This window comes from Cetorhinus maximus, unplaced genomic scaffold (assembly GCF_964194155.1).
Source record: "Cetorhinus maximus unplaced genomic scaffold, sCetMax3.hap1.1 HAP1_SCAFFOLD_350, whole genome shotgun sequence".
Taxonomy (NCBI): Eukaryota; Metazoa; Chordata; class Chondrichthyes; order Lamniformes; family Cetorhinidae; genus Cetorhinus; species Cetorhinus maximus.
The window spans coordinates 1-24,251 of NW_027596297.1; the positions used below are offsets into that span (position 1 = coordinate 1).

Genomic DNA, 24,251 nt, shown 5'->3' on the forward strand with positions numbered 1-24,251 from the left:
CATGCACGCATTCACACACACACACTCAAACTCACACACACAGAGCACACGCAACCCCACACAAACACTCACACACACACAGGGACCTCCGTCCACACACACACACACAGGGATCCCTACCGCCTCCACACACACAGGGACCCCCACCTGACACACACACACACACACACACAGGTACCCCCAGCGCAAATCACAGGGACACCCACCCCACTCAAACACACTCACACACACACACACACACAGGGCCCTCCCCCCCCCCACGCACACACACACACCGGGACCCCCACCCGACACACACACACACACACACCGGGACCCCCACCCGACACACACACACACACCGGGACCCCCACCCGACACACACACACACCGGGACCCCCACCCGACAGACACACACACACACACATAGAGACCCCCACCACAGTCACACACACACACACAGACCCCCACCCCACTCACACACACGCGTACACACACACACAGAGACCCCCACACCACACACACACACACACACACACAGAGACCCCCACCCCACTCTCACACACACACACACACACACACACACCGGGACCCCCACCCGACACACACACACACAGGGACCCCCACCCAACACACACACATACACACAGACAGACCTCCACCCCACTCTCACACACACACATACACACACACACAGGGACCCCCACCCGACACACACACACACACGGACCCCTACCCCACTCTCACACAAACACACACACACAAGGACCCCCACCCCACACACACAGGGACCCCCCACCCCACACACACACAGGGACCCCCCCCAGCACACACCCCCCTCCAACACACACACACACAGTCCCCCCCCCCCCCCCCCCACTCACACACACACACAGGGACCCCCACCCCACACACACATGGACCCACACACACACACACCGGGACCCCCACCCGACACACACACACAGGGACCCCCACCCAACACACACACACACACACACACAGACAGACCTCCTCCCCACTCACACACACACACTGGGAACCCCCCCACCCAGTTCCCAGACAGGATTTATTCCCGGAATGTTAACCTGGCTTCTCCCTCCACCTGTGACTGAGACCGACACCCATCAGTTTACAGCTGGCAGGAGGAAGGGAGCCGGTGTGAAATTATGGGATGGATCCGTTAGTGACCTTTAACCCCGCAGATTGTCAGCGGGGCCGAGTTTTTCCCGCCAATAATCCATCGCATACCGAAGATGGGAAAGATTCCAAATACCGGACTGAAGAAGGGAAAGATTCTCTCAGTGAAAGTGTGGGTGAAAGTGTGGAGATGGGACATGTTGTCCGCATTGTAAAATGACACCTGTCCACCCTCATAGTCCAGGAAAACCCCGATCTTCCGGGGATTCACACTCGGGGTGAGGGGGGTCCGTGAGGGGGAGGTGGAGGCAAAATAACCTCTTCTCGGATCCCGCTCCACAGCCCAGAATCCGGACTCGGGGATCAGGGAGATTCTCCCTTTCCTGTTCACAGACTCTCGGGCCACTCCGAGCCCCCACCCAGTCTCCCCCACCCCCACCTCCACCTCCCAGTAATGTCTCCCTGATGTGAATCCCTCTGATCCCAGGACACAGACCCGGGAATCAAACCTCTCCGGGGTGTTAGGGAGCGGCTGCCGTTTGTCTCCGAGTCTCACACTGGTCCGGTCCTCAGACAGGATGAGCTGGGGATTCGCTGTGTCCGGATCCAGAGTCAGAGAGGCTGGAGCTGGGGGAAAGTTAAAATAACACAGTCAGTGATTTAGAGAGAGGGGCTGGGGAGGGGGAGAGAGTGTGAGGAAGGAGCCCGGAGGGAGAGAGGGGAGCAGATGTGGAGAGAGAGCAGAAGGATAGGGGGAGACAGAGAGAGAGAGGGAGCTGGAAAGAGATGGAGGTGGGAGGTGAAGTTGAGGAGAGAAAATGGCAGCAGAGGAGGGAGTGGATGAGGGGGAGGGAGCAGGAGAGTGGAGAGGGAGAGTGGGAGCGGAGTGCCGGAGAGGAAGAGGTGGGAGAGAGTGAGAGCAGGAGGGATTGAGAAAAAGGAAGCAAGAGAGAGAGAGAAACCAGGATGACAGGGAGATTGGGAGAGTGGGTGAGAAAGAGAGGTTCGAGTAAAGAGAGCAGGAGAGTGGCAGGAAGTGTGTGGGGATCCGAGTGAGTGAGATGGAGGGGTAGAGAGTGTAGAGGGGCAGGGAGAGTGTGATGGTGTGAGAGAGTGTAGAGGGGTAGAGAGTGTAGAGGGGCAGGGAGAGTGTGATGGTGTGAGAGAGCAAGATGGAGGGGTAGAGAGTGCAGAGGGGCAGGGAGAGTGTGATGGTGTGAAAGAGTGAGATGCAGGGGTAGAGAGTGAGATGTAGAGGTAGAGTGTGAAAGGGGGCAGGGAGAGTGTGATGGTGTAAAAGAGTGAGATGCAGGGGTAGAGAGTGCAGGGGGGCAGGGAGAGTGTGATGGTGTGAGAGAGCAGGATGGAGGGGTAGAGTGTGTAGGGGGGCAGGGAGAGTGTGATGGTGTGAGAGAGCAAGATGGAGGGGTAGAGAGTGTAGGGGGCAGGGAGAGTGTGATAGTGTGTGAGAGAGAGGGGAGCTGGAGGGTGAATGCAAAAGTGGTAGTGTGTGAAAAGAGACAGGGGCAGGATTAGCGACAGCAGTAGTGTGGAAGGAAGAATGGGAAGGTGTGAGAGTGGGAGAGGTGAGAGAATGTGCAAGGCAGGAAGGAAAGCAGAAGGGGGAGAGGGAAGAGTGCGGAAGAGGGAAAAGTGTGGAAGAGTGAAGGGAGACCATGGGAGGAGGGGCTGCGTGGGAGGAGAGGGTGCGTGGAAGAGGTAAAGTGGAATGATGAGGGAAGGAGAGAGAGGTCTGGGTCAGTGGAAGAGAGAGCGAAAGGGCCGGAATGGGACAATAGGTAGGGAATGGAGGCAGGGAACAGGAGGGACTGATGTTAGATCTAGCAGGAGGGGGAGGGGAGGGTGATGAGTGCATGGCAGAAGAGAGATAAAGTGTGTGGAAGGGGAGAGAGAAAGATTGTGGGTAGGGCAGAGGTAAGAAAGAGAGCAGAAGTTAAAGAGGGAGAGAGAAAGGGAGAATGGGAGGTGAGTGAGAGAGTGTGGTCAAGGGGAGTGAGAAAGTATGTGTGGAGAGAAGGATGGGGAGAAGTGGGAGAGCATGAGGGACAGGTAGTGGAATGATTCAGTGGGGTGGGGTGAGGGGAAAGGAAAGTGAGTGTGGGAGACAGATTGTGAGAAGGAGAGCAGGAGGGTGAAAGATAATGTTGTGGAGAGATGGGGAGGAAACAGAGGGGCAGGAGAGAAAGAGAGCTGGAGAGAGTGTGGTTGGGGAGTAATACTTCCGAGAAGCAGTGCGAAAATGTCACACAGGCTGTACGCAATCTTATCCTGTAAGATACCAAACAAAATTAAATTAGAAGAACACTAGAATTAGGAACAAGAGTAGGCCATTCAGCCCCTCAAGCCTGCTCCACCATTTGACAAGATAATTGCTGATCTGATTGAATATATTCAATGACCCAGCCTTCACTGCTCGCTGGGGAAGAGAATTCCAAACTTAACGACCCTCTGACAGGAAACAAATTCTCCTCATCTCAGTCTTAAATGGGAGACCCCTAATTTTTAAACTGTCCCCAAGTTACAGACTCCTCTCCAAAAGAAACATCCTCTCGGCATCTTACATGTTTCAGTAAGATCACGTCTCGTTCGTCCAAACTCCAATGGATATAGGCCCAACCTGCTCAACCTTTTGTCCTAAAATAACCCCTCCGAACCAGGAATCAGTAAAGCGAGCCTTCTCAGTACTGATTCTCATGTATTATCTGATTTCTTAAGTAAGGAGATCAAAATGGTACACAGTACTCCATATACATTCTCAGTAAGACCCTGTACAGGTGTAGGAACAATTGCATCGTTTAATACTTGATTCCTACTGCAACAGACATCAACATTTCATTTACCTTCCTAATCACTTGCTGCACCTGCGTATTATTTTTTGTGACTGATGTACCAGAATTCCCAGATCCCTCTCTGCTGTAGAGTTCTGCTGTCTCTCTTGGTATATTGCTAGGCCAGAGCCCAAAACTTGTTATAGTCCCAGACAAGACCCCCAAATTTGGTTATCATCTGGTTAGTGACCATTAACTTTTTTTTGTTAGTTGACCAAATTTGAAATCCCAGTTACTTACTAAAAGAATAAAGACTTTAGATAAATAAAGATAATAAATTAAGATAATAAAGCATTCCTCTCCCTCCCAGAAACATGATAGGGTCCCCCTTGTCCTCACTTATCACCCTACCAGCCTCCACATTCAAAGGATCATCCTCCACCATTTCCACCAACTCCAGCATGATGCCACCACCAAACACATCTTCCCTTCACCCCGCCTGGTGGCATTCTGCATGGATCGTTCCCTCCGGGACACCCTGGTCCACTCCTCCATCATCCCCTACACCTCAATCCCCTCCCATGGCACTTCCCATACAACCGCAGAAGGTGCAACACCTGCCCCTTTACTTCCCCTCTCCTCACTGTCCAAGGGCCCAAATACACATTTCAAGTGAAGCAGCATTTCACTTGCACTTCCCTCAATTTAGTCTACTGCATTCGTTGCTCCCAATGCAGTTTCCTCTACATTGGAGAGACCAAACGCAGACTGGGTGACCGCTTTGCAGAACCCCTTTGGTCTGTCCGCAAGCATTAACAAGACCTCCCTGTCACTTGCCATTTCAACACTCAAACCCTGCTCTCATGCCCACATATCCATCCTTGGCCTGCTGCATTGTTCCAGTGAAGCTCAACGCAAACTGGAGGAACAACACCTCATCTTCTGATGAGGCACTTTACAGCCTTTCGGACTGAATATTGAGTTCAACAATTTTAGATCATGAACTTTCTCCTCCATCCCCATCCCCTTTCCAATCCCCCTCTTTTTTTCCAATAATTTCAATAGATTTTTCTTTTCCCACCTATTTCCAATATTTTTAAATGTATTTCCATCCATTGTTTTATCTCTTCCTTCTAGCCTTTTTCGATTCCTTCACCCCCACCTCACCCCCACCAAGGCTTTCTGTACCTTGTTCATCCTGCTTTCTACCCTTAATTAGCACATTCCTTAGATAATATTTCCACCTTCAACACCTCTTTGGCCTTTTGTCTGTGACATCTTTTGGTTATATCCACCTATCACTGGCCATCTATCCAGCTCTACTTGTCCCACCGCCACTTAAACCAGCTTATATTTCACCTCTCTTCTATTTTTACTTAGCTCTGTTGAAGGGTCATTCGGACTCGAAATGTTAACTGTGTTCCTTTCCACAGATACTGCCAGACCTGCTGAGTTTTTCCAGGTTTTGTTTTTGTTTTGGATTTCAAGCATCGCAGTTTTTGCTTTTATTTTTATTAAAGCCTAAAGATCCATGTTTTGAAACAAACAGAATAATTTTAATATCCAAGAGTCAACAAAGCAAACAGATAATACTATCTATTTTATGTTCTAACATAAAGAATTAACATGAAGTAAACATGAATTAACAGGAAAACTGTGGTTGAACACACCACAAAGTGCATACTTAATGACAGATGCGGCCAAGGCAAATCACATGAACTTTCTCATAATCCACCCAAATATCAATGATCAACATTAAAAACCTCCCAGAAATAGTGGAGGATCAAGGGACAAATATCAAGAAGGAACTGCAACACAATATCATTAGTAAAAGAAAAGTATTAGAGAAATGAATGGGACTTAAAGTAGATAAATCGCCTGGACCTGATGATCTACATCCCAGAATGTTGAATGAGGTGGCTGGAGAGAAAGTCGGTGCATTGGTGTTCATCTTTCAAAATCCTATAGACCTTGGAATTGTTCTTGCAGATGGGAGGGTGGCAAGTATAACCCCACTATTTCAGAAAGGAGGGACAGAGAAAAGGGGAAACTACAGACCTGTTAGCCTAACATCAGTAGTAGGGTTAATGCTAGAATCATTAATAAAGGATGTGATAACAGGACACTTGGAAAATAATGGTGAGCTTGGGCAGAATCAACATGGACTTAATGAAAGAGAAATCATGTTTAACAAACCTGTTGGAGATTTTGGAGAATGTAACTAGCAGAATATGTAAGGGGTAACTGGGGTTTGTGGTGTATTTAGATTTTCAAAAAGCTTTTGATAACATCCCACACAAGAGTTTGGCAAACAAAATGAGAGCAAATGCAATTTGGTGGAATGTACAGGCATGGATTGAGAACTGGTTAACGGACAGAAAACGGAGAATAGGAATAAATGGGTCATTTTCAGGTGGGCAGGTTGTGACTAGTGGGGTATCACTAGGATCAGTCCTTGGGCCCCAGATATTCATAATCCATTTCAATGATTTGGATGTTGGGATTAAATGTAATATTTCCAAGTTTCCAGATGTCACAAAACTAGATGGAAGTGTTGGTTGTGAGCAGGATGCAGAAATGATTCAAGGAGATTTGGAGAGGCTCAGTTAGTGGGCAAAAATCTGGCAGATGGAATTCAATGCGGAAAAATATGGGGATATCCACTTTCGTGGCAAAAACTGAAATACAGAGTATTTCTTAAATGATGAGGGGCTGGGAAATGTTGAACGTCAAAGGGACTTGAGTGTCCTTGTTGATGAGTCACTGAAAGCTAAAATTCAGGTACAGCAAGGAATACAGAATGCAAATGCCATGTTGACCTTTATTGCAAAAGGATTTGAGTACAGGAGTAAAGATGTCTTACTGCAATTATATAGTGCCTTAGTGAGAATGAACCTGGAATATTATGTGTAGTTTTGTTCTCCTTACCTAAGGAATGATATACTTGCCATAGACTGAGTGTAATTTAGGTTCACAAATTAATTCCTGGAATGGAGGGATTGCCCTTTAAGGAAAGATTAAATAGATGGGCCCATTAATCTCTGGAGTTTAGAAGAAGGAGAGGTGATCTCGTTCAAATATACAAAATTCTTACAGGGCTTGACAGGGTAAATGCAGGAAAGATGCTTCCCTGGTTGATGTGGCGGGTGGGTCTAGAACCAGGGGACACAGTTTCAGAATAAGGGGCAGGTCATTTAGGACCGAGATGAGGAGGAATTTCTTCACTCAGAGGGTGATGAATCTTTGGAAGTCTCTGTCCCAGACGGCTGTGGAGGCTCAGTCATTGAGTGTGTGCAAGATTGAAATGGATAGATGTCTACATGTTAAAAACATCAATGGACCCGGGGATAGTGCAGGAAAATGGTGTTGAAGTAGAGGATCAGCCATGATCTCATTGAATGGCTGAGTGGGCTCGAAGGGCTGGATGGTCTACTCCTGCCAATAGCAGTTCTAATCCAGCATCATACTTCTTAATTTTATCTGAACCTACCGCTATGTCTAGGTGCAGCCCGTACTTGCTCAGTAGAGGTGGAAGCAGCCTGCTGACTGCTACACCCTGTTTTCCGGGTATCTTTAAATAAAGACGCCTGGACTGCGAACCCATGAGGTAATGATAGGGACAGCGACTTCCTGCCTGCACTCAACACCAGATTTTCTGTGCTCCACATCAATGAATCAGTAATAAGCGGAAAAGGGCAAGATCACCCATGTTCAGCCGCCCTACCCGACAGCGGGAATCACTTCCACTTCTGTGCCCATCGCCGAACGTCGCCTTTAGAGTGGAAGATTCCACCTGTTAACTCTGATTATCTCTCCTAAGATGCTGCCTGACCAGCATTTCCAGCTTTCTCTGTTTTTACTTGAAAAATTGCAGTTCTGCCACATCCAGTCATCAATGAGGGTGGACAATTAAACTACTCACTGGAGGAGCAGGCTTCATTTACATATCCAGGCACAGTGAGGAGTGAGCCCCGCATGTCATACAAAAGACAAGCCTGAAACAACAGCAACCATTTTCAACCTGAAATGTCGAGTGGATGATCCATCTTGGTCTCCTTCCAACGTCATCAATGTCACAGATGCCAGTCTTCAGCTGATTCAACTGACATCACATGATCACAAGTAATGGATTATCTCACTGGAAAGAGCAAAGGCTATGGGCTCAGACAACATCTCAGCTGCACTACTGAAGATTTGTACTCAAAAATTAGCTACACCCATAGCCAAGTTGTTCCAGTAGAGTTACAACACAGGCATCTATCCAACAAAGTGGGAAATTGCCCAAACATATCCTGTCCACCAAAAGCAGGACAAATCCAAAATGGCCAATCACTGATGCAACAATCATCAGACAAGTGTTGCCAACAATGCCATCAGATGGCATTTACACAGCAATTAAAATGCTTATCAATTCTCAGTTTGCATTCCGGCAGGGCCACTTGGCTCAAGATCCCATACAGACTTCGTCCATCATGGACAGAAGAGCTGAAAGCCAGTGATAAGATGTCATTAGCAGTCAGGGAATCACCATTTATAGAAATCATATCAGCACCAAAGCAGATGTTTGCAGTTTTTGGAGACCAATAATCTCAGCCCCCGGTGATCACTGCAGGAGTTTGTCAGGTTAGTGACCTCAACCCACCAGTCTTCAGCTGCTTTCTCAATAATCTGCCTTGCATCAATTGACGGGATGGTCACTGATGATTGCAAAGTGTTCAGCACCATTTTCAGCATCTCTGGTACTGAAGCAGTCGGTGGCCGTATGCTATAAGACCTGGACAGCATTCAATCTTGGGCTGATGAGTAGTACGTAACATAAGCGCCGGGAAATGATTATCACAAACAAAAGGGAATCTAAGCATCATCCTTGACATTCAGCTGCATTTCCATCACTCTATCCCCCACCATCAACACCTTGGGGATTACCATGGAACAGACACTGAACTGTGTGAGCATATAGACACTATGGTTATAAAGGCAAGTCAGAAGCCAGGGATTGTAAGAAAGATACTGCAATAACTATGGGCGATGTTAACCTTCATACAGATTGGATAAATCAAATTGGAAAAGGTAGCCTGAGGATGAGCTCATAGGTTGCACTCAGGACAGTTTCTTAGAAAAAAATATGTTCCTGAACCAACCAGGAAACAGTCTATTTTAAACCTGGAAATATCTAATGAGACAGGATTAAAGAATTACCTCATCGTAAAAGATCCTCTCAGTAAGAGAGATCATATATGATAAAATTTCACATTCAGTTTGAGAGTGAGCAATTTAGGTCTGAAACTAGTGCCTTAAACTTAAATGAAGACAGTTGCATGGACATGAAGACAGCGTTGGCTAAAGTGGATTGGGGAAATAGATTAAAGATAAGATGGTAGAGGAACAGTGGCAGACGTTTAAGGCGATACTTCATAACTCCCAACAAAGATATATTCCATCCAAAAAGGAAGACTCAGTGAACAGAGTGCTCTATCTGTGGCTAACTAAGGAAGTTAAGGGTGATGTAAAATTGAAAGAAAAGATGTATAATGCTGCTAAGATCAGTGGTAGTCCAGAAAATTTGGAAAAGTTTAGAAACCTGCAAAGGATGTGTAAAAAAAAGAGGGAGAGATTGGAGTATGAGAGAAAACTTACAAAAAAGCTAAAACAGACAGTAAAAGCTTCTGCAACTATATCAAAATGAAGAGTAATGATGGTCAGTGCCGGCCTCTCAGAGGGTGAGACTGGGGAATTAATACTGGGAACCCGGGGCATGGCAGAGACTTTGAACAAGTATTCTTCACAGTAGAAGAGACAAAAAAGCATCCTAAGAAAAATAAGGGCAAAAGGGACCGAGGAATTTGAAACGATCATGATTAGTCGAGAAAAAGCAGTAGGAAAACTACTAAAGGGATTAACAGCTGACAATAACCTTGGACCTGATGACTTGCATCATTGGGTCTGAATGGAAGTGGCTGAATGGAATGGTTGTTGTGATCTTCCAAAATTCCCTAGATTCTGGAAAGTTCACAACGGACTGGAAAGCCATGAATGTAACATCACTGTTCAAGAAAAGAGGGGGACAGAAATCAGTGAACTACAGGCCAGCTAATCTAACATCTGTCATTGGGAAAACCCTGGGAACCTTAATCTTAAAAAGGTATAGCAGGACATTTAGAAATCGTTACATTATATGGCAGAGTCAAAATTGTTTTTTGAAAGGGAAATCATGTTTGACAAATTTATTAGAGTTCTTTGATGATGTAACAAGCATGGTGGATAATGGGAAAGTAGTAGATGTAGTGTATTTTGATTTCCAAAAGGCATTCGATAAAGTGCTGCATGAAAGTTTACTGCAGAAGATAAGAGCTCAAGGTGTTAGAGGTGATACAGTGGCATTATTAGACGATTGGCTAATTGGAAGGACACAGAGAGCCAGGGGAAATAGGTCATTTTCAGGCTGGTAAATTGTAACTAGTGGAGTTCTGCAATAATCAGTGCTTGGCCCTCAACTATTTATGATCTATATTCGTGACATATTAGAAGGACAGACTATATTGCAGACAAATTTGCTGATGATAATATGCAGGAATGCAAATCATGAAGGCGGATTTAAGGTGTCTGCAAAGGGATATGGAGAGGTTAAGTAAGTGGGAAAAACTGGCAGCTGGAGCATAATGTGGAGTATGACTTTTTCAGGAAGAATTGAAAAGTATAATATTATTTAAATGGGGAGAAATTGCTGAATACTGGAGGACAAGGGGATCTTGTACATTAATCATAAACGTTTGGCACAAGAATACAAGGAGTATGAGCATGAGTAAGCCATTTGCCCATTGACCTGCTCCACCATTCGATAAGATCATGGTTGCTCTAATTGTCGCTTCAACTCCACTTTTCTGACTACCTCCCTAACCAGGTACGGCAAGTTATTAATAAGCAAATGGAATGTTGTCCTCTATTGAAAGGGAGATGGAGCATAATAATGGAGAACTCTTGAGAGAGCTGCTTAGGGCATTGGCGAGAGTAATGGTACAGTACGGTTTCCTTACTTAAAGGAGATATATATTTATCTTTGAAATAGTTCAAAGAAGGTTCACTAGGCTGATTCCTGGGATGAAGGAGTTGTCTTTTGAGGAAAGGTTCAGCAGATTAGGCCTGTACTCTTGATGTTTAGAAAAATCAGAGGTGATCTTATTGAAGCATATATGATTCTGAGGGAGCTTGACAGGGGACATACTAAGAGGGTGTTTCCACTAGCGGGGGAATCTAGAAGCAGGGGAAATAGTTTATAAATAAGGGGTCTGTCTCCCTTTTAAGACAGAGATGAGAGGGAATTTCTTCTCTTGGAGGGATGTTAGCCTTTGCAATTCTCTTCCACAGAGAGCAATGGAGACGAAGTTGTTTTATTTAGTCAGGGCTAAATTAGACAGATTTTTGATCGATAGTGGAGTGAAGGGCTACAGGGGACAGGAAAAAAAGGGCAGTTAGGGCCACAGTCACATGAGCCATGATCGTATCAAATGGCAGAGCAGGTTGAGCCAAATGGCTTATTCCTACGCCTATTTCTTATGACCTTACGATGATCACACTACCACAACCCCTCACTGGAGGAACATCGGATTTCTTGATTCTCCCACACCCCCGCCCACCTCTGTCTAACAAGGACCACCGAGCACCTTTCCACACAACAGACCTATGACAAACTGGACAATGACATTATACTGCAGCTCAACCCTCAGAATGGATTTGGCTTCTTATCAAGTTCGTAGACAGAGAAGTGGGTTCACTGTTTCACTACCTGCTCGATCAATGGGGTCACTCAAAAAATCAACCTCGTTCAACCCAAAGGGCTGTGTCCCCTCCCTTTTCTAAATTTGACGTTATCCTTACATTGATGCAGACTCTGTGATTGTGTGAAAACTATGAATGTTTATCCCCTCTGTACTGTTTCAATCTCGAACACTTGGATAAAACCCCTGGTGTCCTCCCTTTTCCAGTGCAGACTCACTTTCTCGTGACTAAGGAGTTTAATTCCACTTCACGCATTCGCTCTCTTTTCACACATTCTCTTCAAAGTCTGCATGACTTCCTGATTATACATTGATGAAAAATGTTCCCAGAATTCCAGTCCAATCTCCTCTACAAATTCTATTTCACATCCTGAGATCCGTGCTCTATTCGTCTGGTTACACAGATCCCTTCACTGCTTTGACACACAGTGCTGATGGCTTCAGACACTTACCCAGAGGAAACCACAGAATAAAAAATATAAGAATGGAGAGTCTCTAGGGATTAACAACCGGCGATGTGAGTGTTTAATCTGGGGCCTATGATCAAGAAAATTAATATAGGAGTTTTACCGGGGTTGATGGAGTTTATCATTTCCCTCCACGCTGTGTACTGTAGAGGACCTTTGAACTTTCCGATAGTCAGGGCAGCATCAGACACTGAGAGCTCATAACCGTCATCACTAATCCTATAAATATGAAACAGTTTCTGTTATAAATTCATCGTATTAGAACACCTTAGGCATGATTTTAGACATGAAATGCAAGGGCAGAGCATGGAAATACCCATGTCCTGAAAAAGGCCCATAGCCCATAACAGTTCAGTTACCGGGATATGACAAATCACAGGAGAAGATAAACATTTAGCCTGTCCACCTGCTGTATTACAAACAAAGCTTGTAGAGTAAAGGCAATGGCTGAAAACGTCTACGCAACTCTCCGAGACACCTGCGCTCCTCTACTTCTGGCCTCTTGAATATCCCTGATTTTAATCACTCCACAATTGGCAGGTGGACCTTCAGCTGCCAAGGCCCTGAACTCTGAAATTCTGAAAGCTTTCTGCCTTTCTATCCCTCTTTCTTCCTTTAATACGCTTTAAAACATACCTCCGTTATTGGTATTAATATCTCCTTGTGGTTCGGTGTCAGTTTTGCTGTATATCTTAAAACAAGTTTCAGCTGCTGTGTTGATTTTTCTAATTCATTCATGGGATGTGGCCTTCACTGCTATGCCAGCATTTATTGCCAACGCCATATTGCACCTTCAGAAGGCGGTGGTGAGCTGCATTCTTGAACCGCTGCAGTCCACATGTTGTAGGTACAGCCATGGTGCTGTTAGGGAGGGAGTTCCAGGACTTTGACCCAGTGACAGTGAAGGAACGATGATATATTTCCAAGTCCGGATAGTGTGAGGCTTGGAGGGGAACTTTCAGGTAGTGGTGTTCCCATGCTTCTGCTGCCCTTGTCCATCAGCAGTTGTGGGTTTGGAAGGTGCTGTCTAAGGAGCCTTGGTGAGGCCCTGCAGTACATCCTGTAGATGGTACATACTGCTGCCACTGTTCGTCAGTGTTGGTGAGAATTAATGTTTGTGGATGAGATGCCAAACAAGTGGGCTTCTTTGTCCTGGATGGTGTCAAACTTTTCGAATGTTATTGGAGCAGCACTCATTCAGGCAAGTGGAAAGTATTCCATCACACTCCTGACTTTTGTCTTCTGGATGGTGGACAGGCTTTGGGGAGTCAGGAGGCGAGTTAGTCACCGCTGGATTCCTAGTCTCTGAACTGCCCTTGTAGCCACAGTATTTACACAGCTAATCCAGTTCAGTTTCTGGTCAATTCTAACCCCCAAGATGGTGATATTGGGGGAATCACAGAATCACACAGTGCAGAAGAGGCCCTTCGGCCCATCGAGTCTGCACCGACACGTGAGAAACACCTGACCTACCTACCAATCCCATTCACCAGCACATAGCCCATAGCCTTGAATGTTATGACGTGCCAAGTGCTCATCCAGGTTCTTTTTAAAGGATCTGAGGCAACGCGCCTCCACCACCCTCCCAGGCAGTGCATTCCAGACCGTCACCACCCTCTGGATAAAAAACCTTTTCCTCATATTCCCCCTAAAGCTCCTGCCCCTCAACTTGATCTTATGACCCCTTGAGACTGTTCCTTCAACTAAGGGGAACAGCTGCTCCCTATCTACCCTGTCCATGCCCCTAATAATCTTGTACACCTCGATCAGGTCGCCCCCTCAGTCTTCCCTGCTCCAACGAAAACAACTCAAGTCTATCCAACCTCTCTTCATAACTTAAATGTTTCATCCCAGGCAACATCCTGGTGAATCTTCTCTGCATCTCCTCCAGTGCAATAACATCCTTCCTATAATGTGGTGAACAGAACTGCACACAGTACTCCAGCTGTGGACTCACCAAGGTTCTATACAATTCCAACATGACTTCCCAACTTTTGTAATCTATGCTTCGATTGATAAAGGCAAGTGTCCCATATGCCTTTTTCATTACCCCACTAACATGCTCCTCCCCCTTCAGAGATCTATGGACACAAACGCCAAGGTCCATTTGTTGCTCAGAACTTCATAGTGTCATGCCGTTCATTGAATACTTCCTTGTCAAATTACTCCTTCCAAAGTGTATCACATCACATCTTTCAGGGTTAAATTCCATCTGCCCATTTGACCAGCCCGTCTATATCTTCATGTAGCCCAAGACACTCAACCTCACTGTTAAGCACCTGGGTAATCTTTGTGTCATTCGTAAACATACTAATCGTACCCCACACATAGTCATCTATGTTGTTTATATAAATGACAAATAATAGGGGATCCAGCACAGATCCCTGTGGCACACCACTGGACACTAGCTTCCAGTCACTAAAGCATCCTTCTGTCATCGCCCTCTGTCTCCTACAACTAAGCCAATTTTGAATCCAACTTATCAAATTACCGTGTATCCCATGTGCATTTGCCTTCTTTATAAGTCTCCCATGTGTGACCTTGTGAAAGGCTTTGCTGAAATCCATATAAACTACATCAACTGCACGACCCTCCTCTACACACCTGGTCACCTCCTCAAAAAATTCAATCAAATTTGTAAGGTATGACTTCCCTCTGTCAAAGCCATGCTGACTATCGCTGATCAAACCTTGCTGCTCCAAGTGGAGATAGATACTCTCCTTCAGAAATTTCTCCAATAGTTTCCCTACCACTGACGTGAGACTCACTGGCCTGTGGTTCCCTGGCTTTTCTCTACAACACTTCTTAAAGAGCGGAACCACATTAGCTGTTCCCCAGTCCTCAGGAACCTCCCCTGTGGCCAGAGAGGAATTAAAAATTTGGGTCAGAGCCCTTGCGATCTCTTCCCTTGCCTCCCTCAGCCGTCTGGGACACAAATGATCTGGACCTGGAGATTTGTCCACTTTTAAGCTTGCAAACACCTCCAATATTTTGTCACTCCCTATATCAATTTGCTTAAGAACCTCGCAGTCTCTCTCACCGAGCTCAATACCTTCATCTTCATTCTCTTGGGTGAAGACGGACGTGAAGTATTCATTCAACATTCTAGCGATGTCCTCTGGCTCCACCCATAGATTACCCCCTTGGTCCCTTATTGGCCCTACTCTTTCCCTGGTTATCCTCTTCCCATTGATACACTTATAGAATATCTTGGGATTTTCCCTACTTTTACCAGCCAGAGCTTTCTTATATCCCCTCTTTGCTCTCCTAATTGCTTTATAAAGCTCCACCCTGCACTGTCTGTACTCCATTAATGCCTCCACTGATTTGCTTCCCTTGTACCTCCTAAAAGCCTCTCTTTTCCTTCTCATCATATCCTGAATATCTCAGGTCATCCATGGTTCTCTGGGCTCGTTACTCCTTCCTATCACCCTAGAGGGAACATGTTGAGCCTGTAGAGTCCCTATTTCCATTTACAACGCCCCCCACTGCTCCTCTGTAGATTTCCCGACAAGTAGCTGTTCCCAGTTTACCTTGGCCAGATCCTGCCTTATTTTACGAAAATCCACTCTCCCCCAATCCAAACCATTTTTTTGCAACTTGTCTATTTCTTTGTCCATTATAAACTTAAACTGTACCATGTAGTGGTCGCTATCACTAAAATGCTCCCCCACCACCACCTCAGCCACCGGTCTGGCTTCATTCCCCAGATTTAGGTCCAGCACTGCGCCATCCCTTGTTGGACCCTCTACATATTAACCTAAAAAGTTCTCCTGTACATTTTTCAAGAAATCCACTCCATCCAAGTCCTTAACACTATGTCTATCCTAATTAATGTTGGGAAAGTCGAAATCACCTAATATAATTACCCTATTGTTATTATTTTTATACACCTCCGCAAATTGTGCACATATTTGCTCCTCAATTTCCCGCTGACTATCTGGAAAACCTAACAATGTATCTGCCACTTTTGTATTCCTAAGCTCTACCCGCAAAGTTTCATTCGATGCCCCCTCCAAGATATCATCTCTCCTTACTGCAGTAACTGACTCCTTAACTAATAATGCAATGGCTCCTCCTCTTTTACCCCCTCCCCTGCCTCGCCTGAATATTCTATACCCCGGAAGGTTGACTGCCAATCCTTTCCCTCACTCAACCACGTCTCAGCAATGGCTACTATATCACCATTCCACGTGTCAATGCTCACCCTTAACTCATCCTTTTTACCTGTAATACTCCTGGCATTAAAGTAGACGCCATCCAGCCTTGCCTTACTCCCTTGAAACGTAATGCAGCTGTCCTCCCTCAGACTTGATTGTTTTACTGGATTATGATGTGTCCCTATCCGGCTAACATTCTGTGTCCCCTCCCCCTGCCGAATTGGTTTAAACTCCTCCCAACAGCACTAGCAAACCCACCCGCAAGGATGTTAGTCCCGCTTTGGTTCAGATGTAGACCGTCCCGCTTGTACGTGTCCCACCTTCCCCAGAAACAGTCCCAGTCATCCAGGAATCTAAAACTTTCCCTCCTGCACCAAATCTTAAGCCACATATTCATCTGTGCTATTCTCCTATTTTCGAGCTCGCTAGCACGTGGCACTGCGAGTAATCCAGAGATTACAACCTGAAAGGTCTCGTTTTTTAGTCCACTGCCTAACTCCCTGAATTCTTGATGCAAGACCACATCCCTCTTTCTACCTATGTCGTTGGTACCAAACTGTGCCATGACCTCTGCCTCATCACCCTCCACCTTCAGGATGCCCTGCAGCTGATCAGTGACATGCCGGACCCTGGCAGCAGGGAGGCAGTATACCATCCTGGAGTCACGTTGACGGCCACAGTAGCACCTATCTGTTTACCTGACTATAGAATCCCCTATTACTACTGCTCTTCCTCCCCTCCTTTACAGACAGGCTGCTTGTGGTGCCAGACGCTTGGCTCTGTCCGCACTCCCTGGAGGAACCAGCGCCCTCATCAGCCTCCAAAATGGAATAGCAATTTGCGAGCGGGACCCCAGGGGATTCCTGAACTACCTGCCTGTTTCTCTTCGACTGCCTGGTGGTTACCCATTCTCTTTCTTCCTCAAGTCCCTTCAGCTGAGGTGTGACCTCCTCTCTAAACGTGCTATCGACAATGCTCTCAGACACGCGGACGCTCCACAGCGTCCCCAGCCGCCGTTCCAGCTCTGAAACCCGAGATTCCAGGAGCTGCAGCTGGACATACTTCATGCACACATGCTGGTCCCGGGCACTGGAAATGTCCCCTGCTTCCCACATGGAGCACGAGGAGCACACCATGGCTTGAGCTCTCCTGCCATGTCTTATCCCTTTAAATTAAACCTTTCAATCAATTACTCTGGGGCCCTTCTTTCCTGATCTTCGTTACTGTAGTATATACAAAGTATAAACCACAAAAAGACCTTAAACTAGAAGCGATTAAAGTAGTAAATACTTACCTGACCTGACCCACTACTTACCAATCATTCCTTTCCCTTGTAGACTCTACTGCTGCAGCAGGACAAGACCACTCTTTGAAGATTTAAGAAGTTGAATATCCAAATAAACATGCAAAGAGCACCTTTTTCCCTATGCACCGAATTCCCACTGTGCACCAAATTGCCAATATCCATACTCACTCTGGCTGTATCTCACTCACGATGAGCTCTCTCTCCTGTTTGTGTGCAAGCGCACGATTCAGCAATGGTAATGGAAATGATTGAACATCAAGGGGCAATGGTTAGGTTTTCTCATGTTGGAGACGGCCATTGCCTGGCACTTCTATGGCCCGAATGTTATTTGCCATTTGTCAGCCCAAACCTGCATATTGTTTAGTCTTGCTGCATTTGGACATGGACTGTTTCAGTATCTGAAGAGTCGTGAATGGTGTTGAACATTGTGCAATCATCAGCAAACATCCCCACTTCTGACTTTATGATGGAAGGAGTGTCATTGATGAAGCAGCTGAAGATGGATGGGCTGAGGAACTCGTGCAGTGATGCCTTGGAGCTGAGATGATTGACCTCCAACAACTACAACCATCTTTCTTTGTGCTCGATATGGCTCCAACCACCGGAGAGTTTCCCCCCTTATTTCCATTGATTCCAGTTTCGCTTGGGCTCCTTGGTGCCATACTCGGTCAAGTTAGGCCACGATGTCAAAGGCAGTCACTCTCACCTCACCTAAGGAGTTCAGCTCTTTTGTCCATGATTGAATCAAGGCTGTAATGAGGTCAGGATTTGAGTGACTGTGGTGGAACCCAAACTTAGCGTCAGTGAGCAGGTTATTGCTAAGCAAGTGCCTCTTGATATCATTGCTGATGACCCCTTCCAACACTTTACTGATGATGGAGAGTAGACTGATGGGGTGGTAATTGGCCAGGCCAGATTTGTCCTGCTCTTTGTGGAAAGGAAATACCTGGGCAATTTTCCACATAGCCAGGTAGATGCCAGTGTTGTAGCTTTACTGGAACAGCTTGGCTCGGGGCGCAGGACGTTCTGGAGCACAAGTCTTCAGTACTATTGCCAGAATATTGTTAGGGCCCATAGCTTTGCAGGAAACAGTGCCTTCAGCCGTTTCTTGATGTCACATGGAATGAATCGAATTGGCTGAAGACTTGTAGGCAGGGAATTTCTGGAGATGGCTGAGATGGATCATCCACTGGGCACATCTGGCTAAAGATTGTAGCAAAAGGTTCATCCTTAATCTTTTGCAATGATGTGATGGGTTCCCACATCATTGAGGGTGGGGATATTTGTGGAGACTCCTCCCCAAATTAGTTATTTAATTGTCCAACGCCATGCATGGCTGGAAGGGCCATAGCTGCACAATTTACATCTGATCCATTGGTTGTTGGATCGCTTAGCTGTGTCTATCGCATGTGGCTTACGCTGTCTGACATGTAAGTCGTCCTGAGTCCTGGCTTCACCATGTTGACACCTCCTTTTTAGGTATAAATGCTGCTGCTCTTGGCATGCCCTCCTGAAAAGGCGGAGTTTTCCACACCTGCCCGCCGCCACGATCTTCCAGTCCCATCGCCAGTCAATGGACTTGTGGCTGGGCTGCTGCCTTGCCCACGGTGGGTCGCAGCAGCGACAGGGCCGGAAAATCTGGGCCTTCATTGAACCAGGGTCAATGCCATGGCTTGGTGGTAAGGGTAGAGTTGGGGATATGCCGAGCCACGAAGTTACAGAGTGTGGTTGAGTACAATTTTGCTGCTGCTGATGGTCCACAACGCTCCATGGATGCCCAGTCTTGTGTGTGGGCATCCTCAATCTGAAGGCAGGAGTTCACCTCCACAAAGACTGTGTGGTGGTCACTCCTACTGATACAGCCATGGACAGATGGATGCTCAGCAGGCAGATTAGTGAGGAAGAGGTCAAGTATGTTTTTCCCTCTTGTTGGTTCCCTCACTACCTGCCACAGACCCAGTCTAGCAGCTATGTCCTTTGGGGCATATCCAGCTCGGCCAGTAGTGGCAAATTGTTTTTTATCAATGAATGAGATGTGGGCAGCGCTGGTGAGGCCAGCATTATTGCCCCCCTAATTGCCCTTCATAAGGTGGTGGTGAGCTGCCTCTTTGAACTTCTGCAGTCCATGTGGTGTAGGTACGCTCACAGTGCTCTAGGGAGGTAGTTCCACGACCGAGCCAATCTTGGTGATGGACACTGAATCCTATCCAGTGTACATTCTACTCCTTTGCCACTCAGTGCTTCCTCCAAGTGAAGTTCAATGTGGAGGAGTGCTTATTCATCAGCTGAGGCAAGGGTGAGGGGCTGAGGTGTGGCGGATGGGTGGGTACAAGATAATCAGCAGATTTCCTCGTCCATGTTTGACCTGACGCCATGAGGCTTCATGGGCTCTGGAGTCAATGTTATGGACTCCCAGAGCAACTCCCTCCAAGGTTTATCCCACAGTGCCGCCACATCTGCTGGGTCTGTTTTGCTGGTGTTAAGGATACAGATCAAGATTCTATATTGGAATAAAAACAAAACCCATTCCCCCATTAACATATGACTCTCCCGGGTTGATCAGGAGCCTTGCAGGGACATGGATGGTCGACACCATGGAAACATGGGTGGTGTGGCTCTCTCAGGTTCAGTCGGAAGGTCACAGCCACACTAACAGCAGTCTGCAGCCTGCAAGTGAGCACTTCAGGATTGAATGGCATCTTGTAATTTAATACAATAATGTAGACCAGTTATATGAAATCTCATCTAACGGCTGGAATAAAGTTTGTCATTTTAATAAAAGACTACTGCTTAAACCATAAGCAGAGTTATTGTCGCCCGATGAATGACCCTTTAATGTTGCGATGGTAACTAGAAAAGAAATCATAACAAAACCTTTCTGAGTTATTTTACCAAACTGTGCAGAATTTCAGTAGAGAGCATGTCCTACCTTCTCTTCCGACAAGCTTCCTCCTGAAAGAAATGAATCATGAACAGTGAGGAGCAAAGTCACAGATTTAGAATCATAGAAAGTTTACGGCACAGAAAGAGGCCACTTGGCCCATCGTGTCTGCGCCAGATGGAAAAAAACACCCAGCCTAATCGCACTTTGCACCATTTGGTCCACGGCCCTGCAGGTTACAGCACTTGATGTCAATATTCAGGCAGTTTTTAAATGAGTTCAGGGTTTCTGCCTCTACTACCCTTTAAGGCAGTGAGTTCCAGATCCCACAACCCTCTGGGTGTAAAAGTTTTTCCTCATCTCCCCTCTCATCTTTCTATCCAAAACTTTAAACCTGTGCCCCCTCATCACTGACCTCTCTGGCATGTAAATAGGCCCTTCCCCACCCACAATATCAGGCCCCTCACAATTCTGTATGTCTCAAATCTCCCCTCAGCCTCCTCTGTTGCAGGGAGAACAGCCCCAGTCTATCCAATCTTTCCTCATAGCTGCATTTTTCTAGTCCTGGTCACATCCTCGTAAATCTCCTCTGTGTCCTAATGCAATTACATCCTTTCTGTAATGAGTTGACCTGCACACAGTTCAGGAGGACATCAACAGGGCGGCTGGTGAAATGAGCAGACTCAAAGCAGATGAGATTTAACTCGGAAGTGTAAAGTGATACATTTTGGAAGGAAGATTGTGGAGAGTCAAATAAACTGGAACTCAACTTCAGTCCCTCTCACAGACACAGTAACTCTCACACACCGTACCAGACAGACCCACACACACACAACATGAGCTGTAACTGGATCGAAATAGGCGTCCAGGAGAAAATTAAACTTGGCAACACGGAAATAATCACAAAGCAAGTGAGAAGATCAAGAAAACTCATTCTCGGGAGGTTACAAGTATTCCCGGGAATCTGCAGACAATGTGGAAGCCGATTATTTCGGGGAGACCGCAGAATTGCCACGAAACAGACAGAAATTTGTTTAACTCCGTTTTTATTTTTTCCGTACATTCTATATTTATTTGTTATCAGTTATTTTGTGACTGTGCGAAGTCTCATTGAACTGACCCGCAATATGTTCCCTCACCTTCAAAAATATCAACTCGTCTTTTTGCACCATCTGTTTCTGAAAGTTTGAGAGCTTCTCCTCAATAGAATTTAAATTCTCCTGAATCTCTCGAAGGTTTTTCTCCATTGGTTCTAGAATCCTCTCCTCTTCTTCCCTGAGATCTCTGAGTAAACGCTGCTCTTTCTCAGTGAGAATCTGGTGCATTTTAGTGAACTCGGATGTGATGTGGGTCTGCAGACTGCTCGACTGTTCCTAACAAATGGAAGATGAAACATAATTAATGTCCCGCGATAAAGGGAACAAAACTAACCGAGATCCCAGAAAATCAGCACAGGGAGACCTTACCCTAACTTCGGAAATCTTCTGTTTCTGTTTCTGTTCCGTTTCTAGAACCGCCGATTTCTTCTCTGTGAGAGAATCTAAGGAAGATTTCAGCTGATCCTGGGATTGGGAGAGAAAATCACAGAATGGAAGTGTTAGACCATGAAAATGTGATAAAACTATCAGCTTAGAAAATATTTTCCCTTTTACCTTGTAGATTTCAACAGCTTCTTTAATCGGCATAAAGTCGTGAGATTTGTGTTCCCGCGAATCTCGACAAATCAAACAGATCAATTTCTTGTCAGTTTCACAAAACAGCTTCAGTTCTTCCTGATGTTCCTCACAGTGAAGTTTACTTTCCTTCTCTTTCGGATCGAGGTGTAATTTTCGAGCTTTCTCGGCCAGATTCGCTAAGGCCCGATTTACCCTGAGGTTTATTTCCGGAAACTGCTCTCTACATTCCGGGCAGGAGTTTACCTCCTTTTCCCAACACTGGGTGATACAGGAGCGGCAGAAGTTGTGTCCACAATCCAGTATTACCGGATTGGTAAAGAAATCAAGACAAATTGGACAATTTAAATCCTCTGTGAAATTTTCTCCCTGCTGTTTAGAAGCCATGTTCACACTCAACAACTGCTGATTCAATCCGGTTTCAGTTTCGACTTTACTGCGCTGTCGAACACCTTCAGATCACGGATTTGTCGACGAAATTCATCTCAATGCTCGGGTAGTTATTCTTATGACTAAACTATGTGCCGTAGTCTTTTACATTGGAAAACAAGGCAGAGAGTGGTGGGAGCGATGCACAGGTTTAGAAAATGGAGAATGATTGAACCCAGCCAGAGAAAGTGAAAGTCCATGGAGAGTTGGCAGTGGGTGGAGAGAGAGATTGGAGAGAGGGAGGAGGCGGAAATGGGCGAGGTTTAAGATTATATCGCACTTTGCTCCAGAGGAACTTGCTGACGGTTATAAACTATTCAGAGAAACATGGTGTAAATCCCGATCCATAAACTGAATTCTGTTAATGATTGTAGCCGCTCACCCTAAAATATCAATTACCATAAATGTTAAGGAATTATTTTGATAACAGGCGCTGGGAAGAGCTTTAGAGGGATTTGGGCCGTCAGATTCCATTTGAATTAACCGCTAGAAAGAAAAATTCATTTAGCGCATTTATTTAGCGCCTTTCACGAAATCGAGTCGTCCGAAAATACTTGTAAGACCCAGGAAATGCTTTTGCAATATAGTCACTGTTGCAATGTAGCGAGACATATCGGGCAATTAGATCACAGCAAGGAACGCCCCCCCGGCAACCCTGTAGGTAGGTCGTGGTAGGATTGATGACAGAAGGTTTTCTGGTAATGGGCACTGTAAAGATACAAGGGATGTGTTGAAATGGGGTGTGAATGGAGGGATAACAGCCGCCTAAAAGGGCACAAAATGCAGGCAGAGGTTATGATGTAAATTTGTTCAACTCAGTGTTGCTGTAGGGAGCTGAGATTAAATATGGAGTGTTGTTTCTCGAGCTTGTTTTGAGTTCATTGGAAACTGTAACAGGCCAGGGACAGAAAGACCAGAGTGGGAGCAAGACGGGGAATTAAAATGACAAGCAACAGGAAGCTCAGTGTCATGCCTGCAGAGCGAATGAAGCTTTTCCACAAGATGGTCACCCAGTCTGAGTGTGGTCAATGTAGAGGCAACCGCATCATGAGCACCAAGTAAAATATAATACATTGGAAGGAGTACAAGTAAATTGATGCTTCACTTAGGAGGAGCTTTTGGGGCTTTGAATGGTGAGAAGGGAGGATGTAAAAGGGCAGGTGTTGCATTTCTTGTGTTTGCATGGAAACGTGCTGTAGGAAAGAGAGGGGATGTTGGGGCTGGAATGGACCAGAACTTTGCAGGTGAAACAGACACTTCGGAATAATAAAAGGGGAAGACAGTGAAATATTATTTGGTGGTGGCATCACACTCCTGGTGGTGGAAATAGTGGAGAATGATGGTTCAATATGGAGACGAGAGGGGTGGAAGGTGAAGACAGGGAGAAATCTAGTGATGTTAAGGGAGGGAGAGGAAGGGATCAAAGAAGAAAGGCATGAAATAGATCAGAGACGGTGGGGGGCCCTGTCAACGACGATGGAGGTGGGGGTGGGGGTAGGGGTGGCGGCTGGATGGGGAGTAGAGAGGCTATCCTTAGTTGAGGAAAAAGGAAGACATGTTGGAAGAGCTAATATACATGGTTCTATTTTCTGAACAGATGAAATGGAGAAACTTGGAGAACGGAATAGAGTCCATACAGGAAGCGGATTGTG

The 24,251-nt window shown here is 46.0% G+C and overlaps 1 protein-coding gene across 1 annotated transcript; it reads right to left on the reverse strand.

The window, feature by feature from the left end:
• Positions 1 to 1,162: 1,162 nt before the first annotated feature.
• On the reverse strand, positions 1,163 to 22,793 carry LOC144673354 (nuclear factor 7, brain-like). The gene is made up of 6 exons (XM_078535246.1): positions 22,150 to 22,793; positions 21,964 to 22,059; positions 21,637 to 21,870; positions 20,546 to 20,568; positions 12,254 to 12,369; positions 1,163 to 1,746 (listed from the first exon to the last, which is right to left on the reverse strand). Exons 1-6 carry the CDS (start codon positions 22,555 to 22,557, stop codon positions 1,163 to 1,165), a joined length of 1,461 nt encoding a protein of 486 aa, XP_078391372.1. The 5' UTR covers positions 22,558 to 22,793.
• Positions 22,794 to 24,251: the final 1,458 nt, after the last annotated feature.

Bases quoted from the DNA above. Each gene is read 5' to 3' on its own strand.
- LOC144673354 (XM_078535246.1), bottom strand. From the start codon at position 22,557: ATGGCTTCTAAACAGCAGGGAGAAAATTTCACAGAGGATTTAAATTGT. The intron at 21,871-21,963 runs GTAAGGTCTCCC...TCCATTTGTTAG, and splicing joins AGAAGATTTCCGAAGTTAGG to GAACAGTCGAGCAGTCTGCA. The intron at 1,747-12,253 runs GTAAAACTCCTA...ACTTTCCCCCAG, and splicing joins GATAAACTCCATCAACCCCG to CTCCAGCCTCTCTGACTCTG.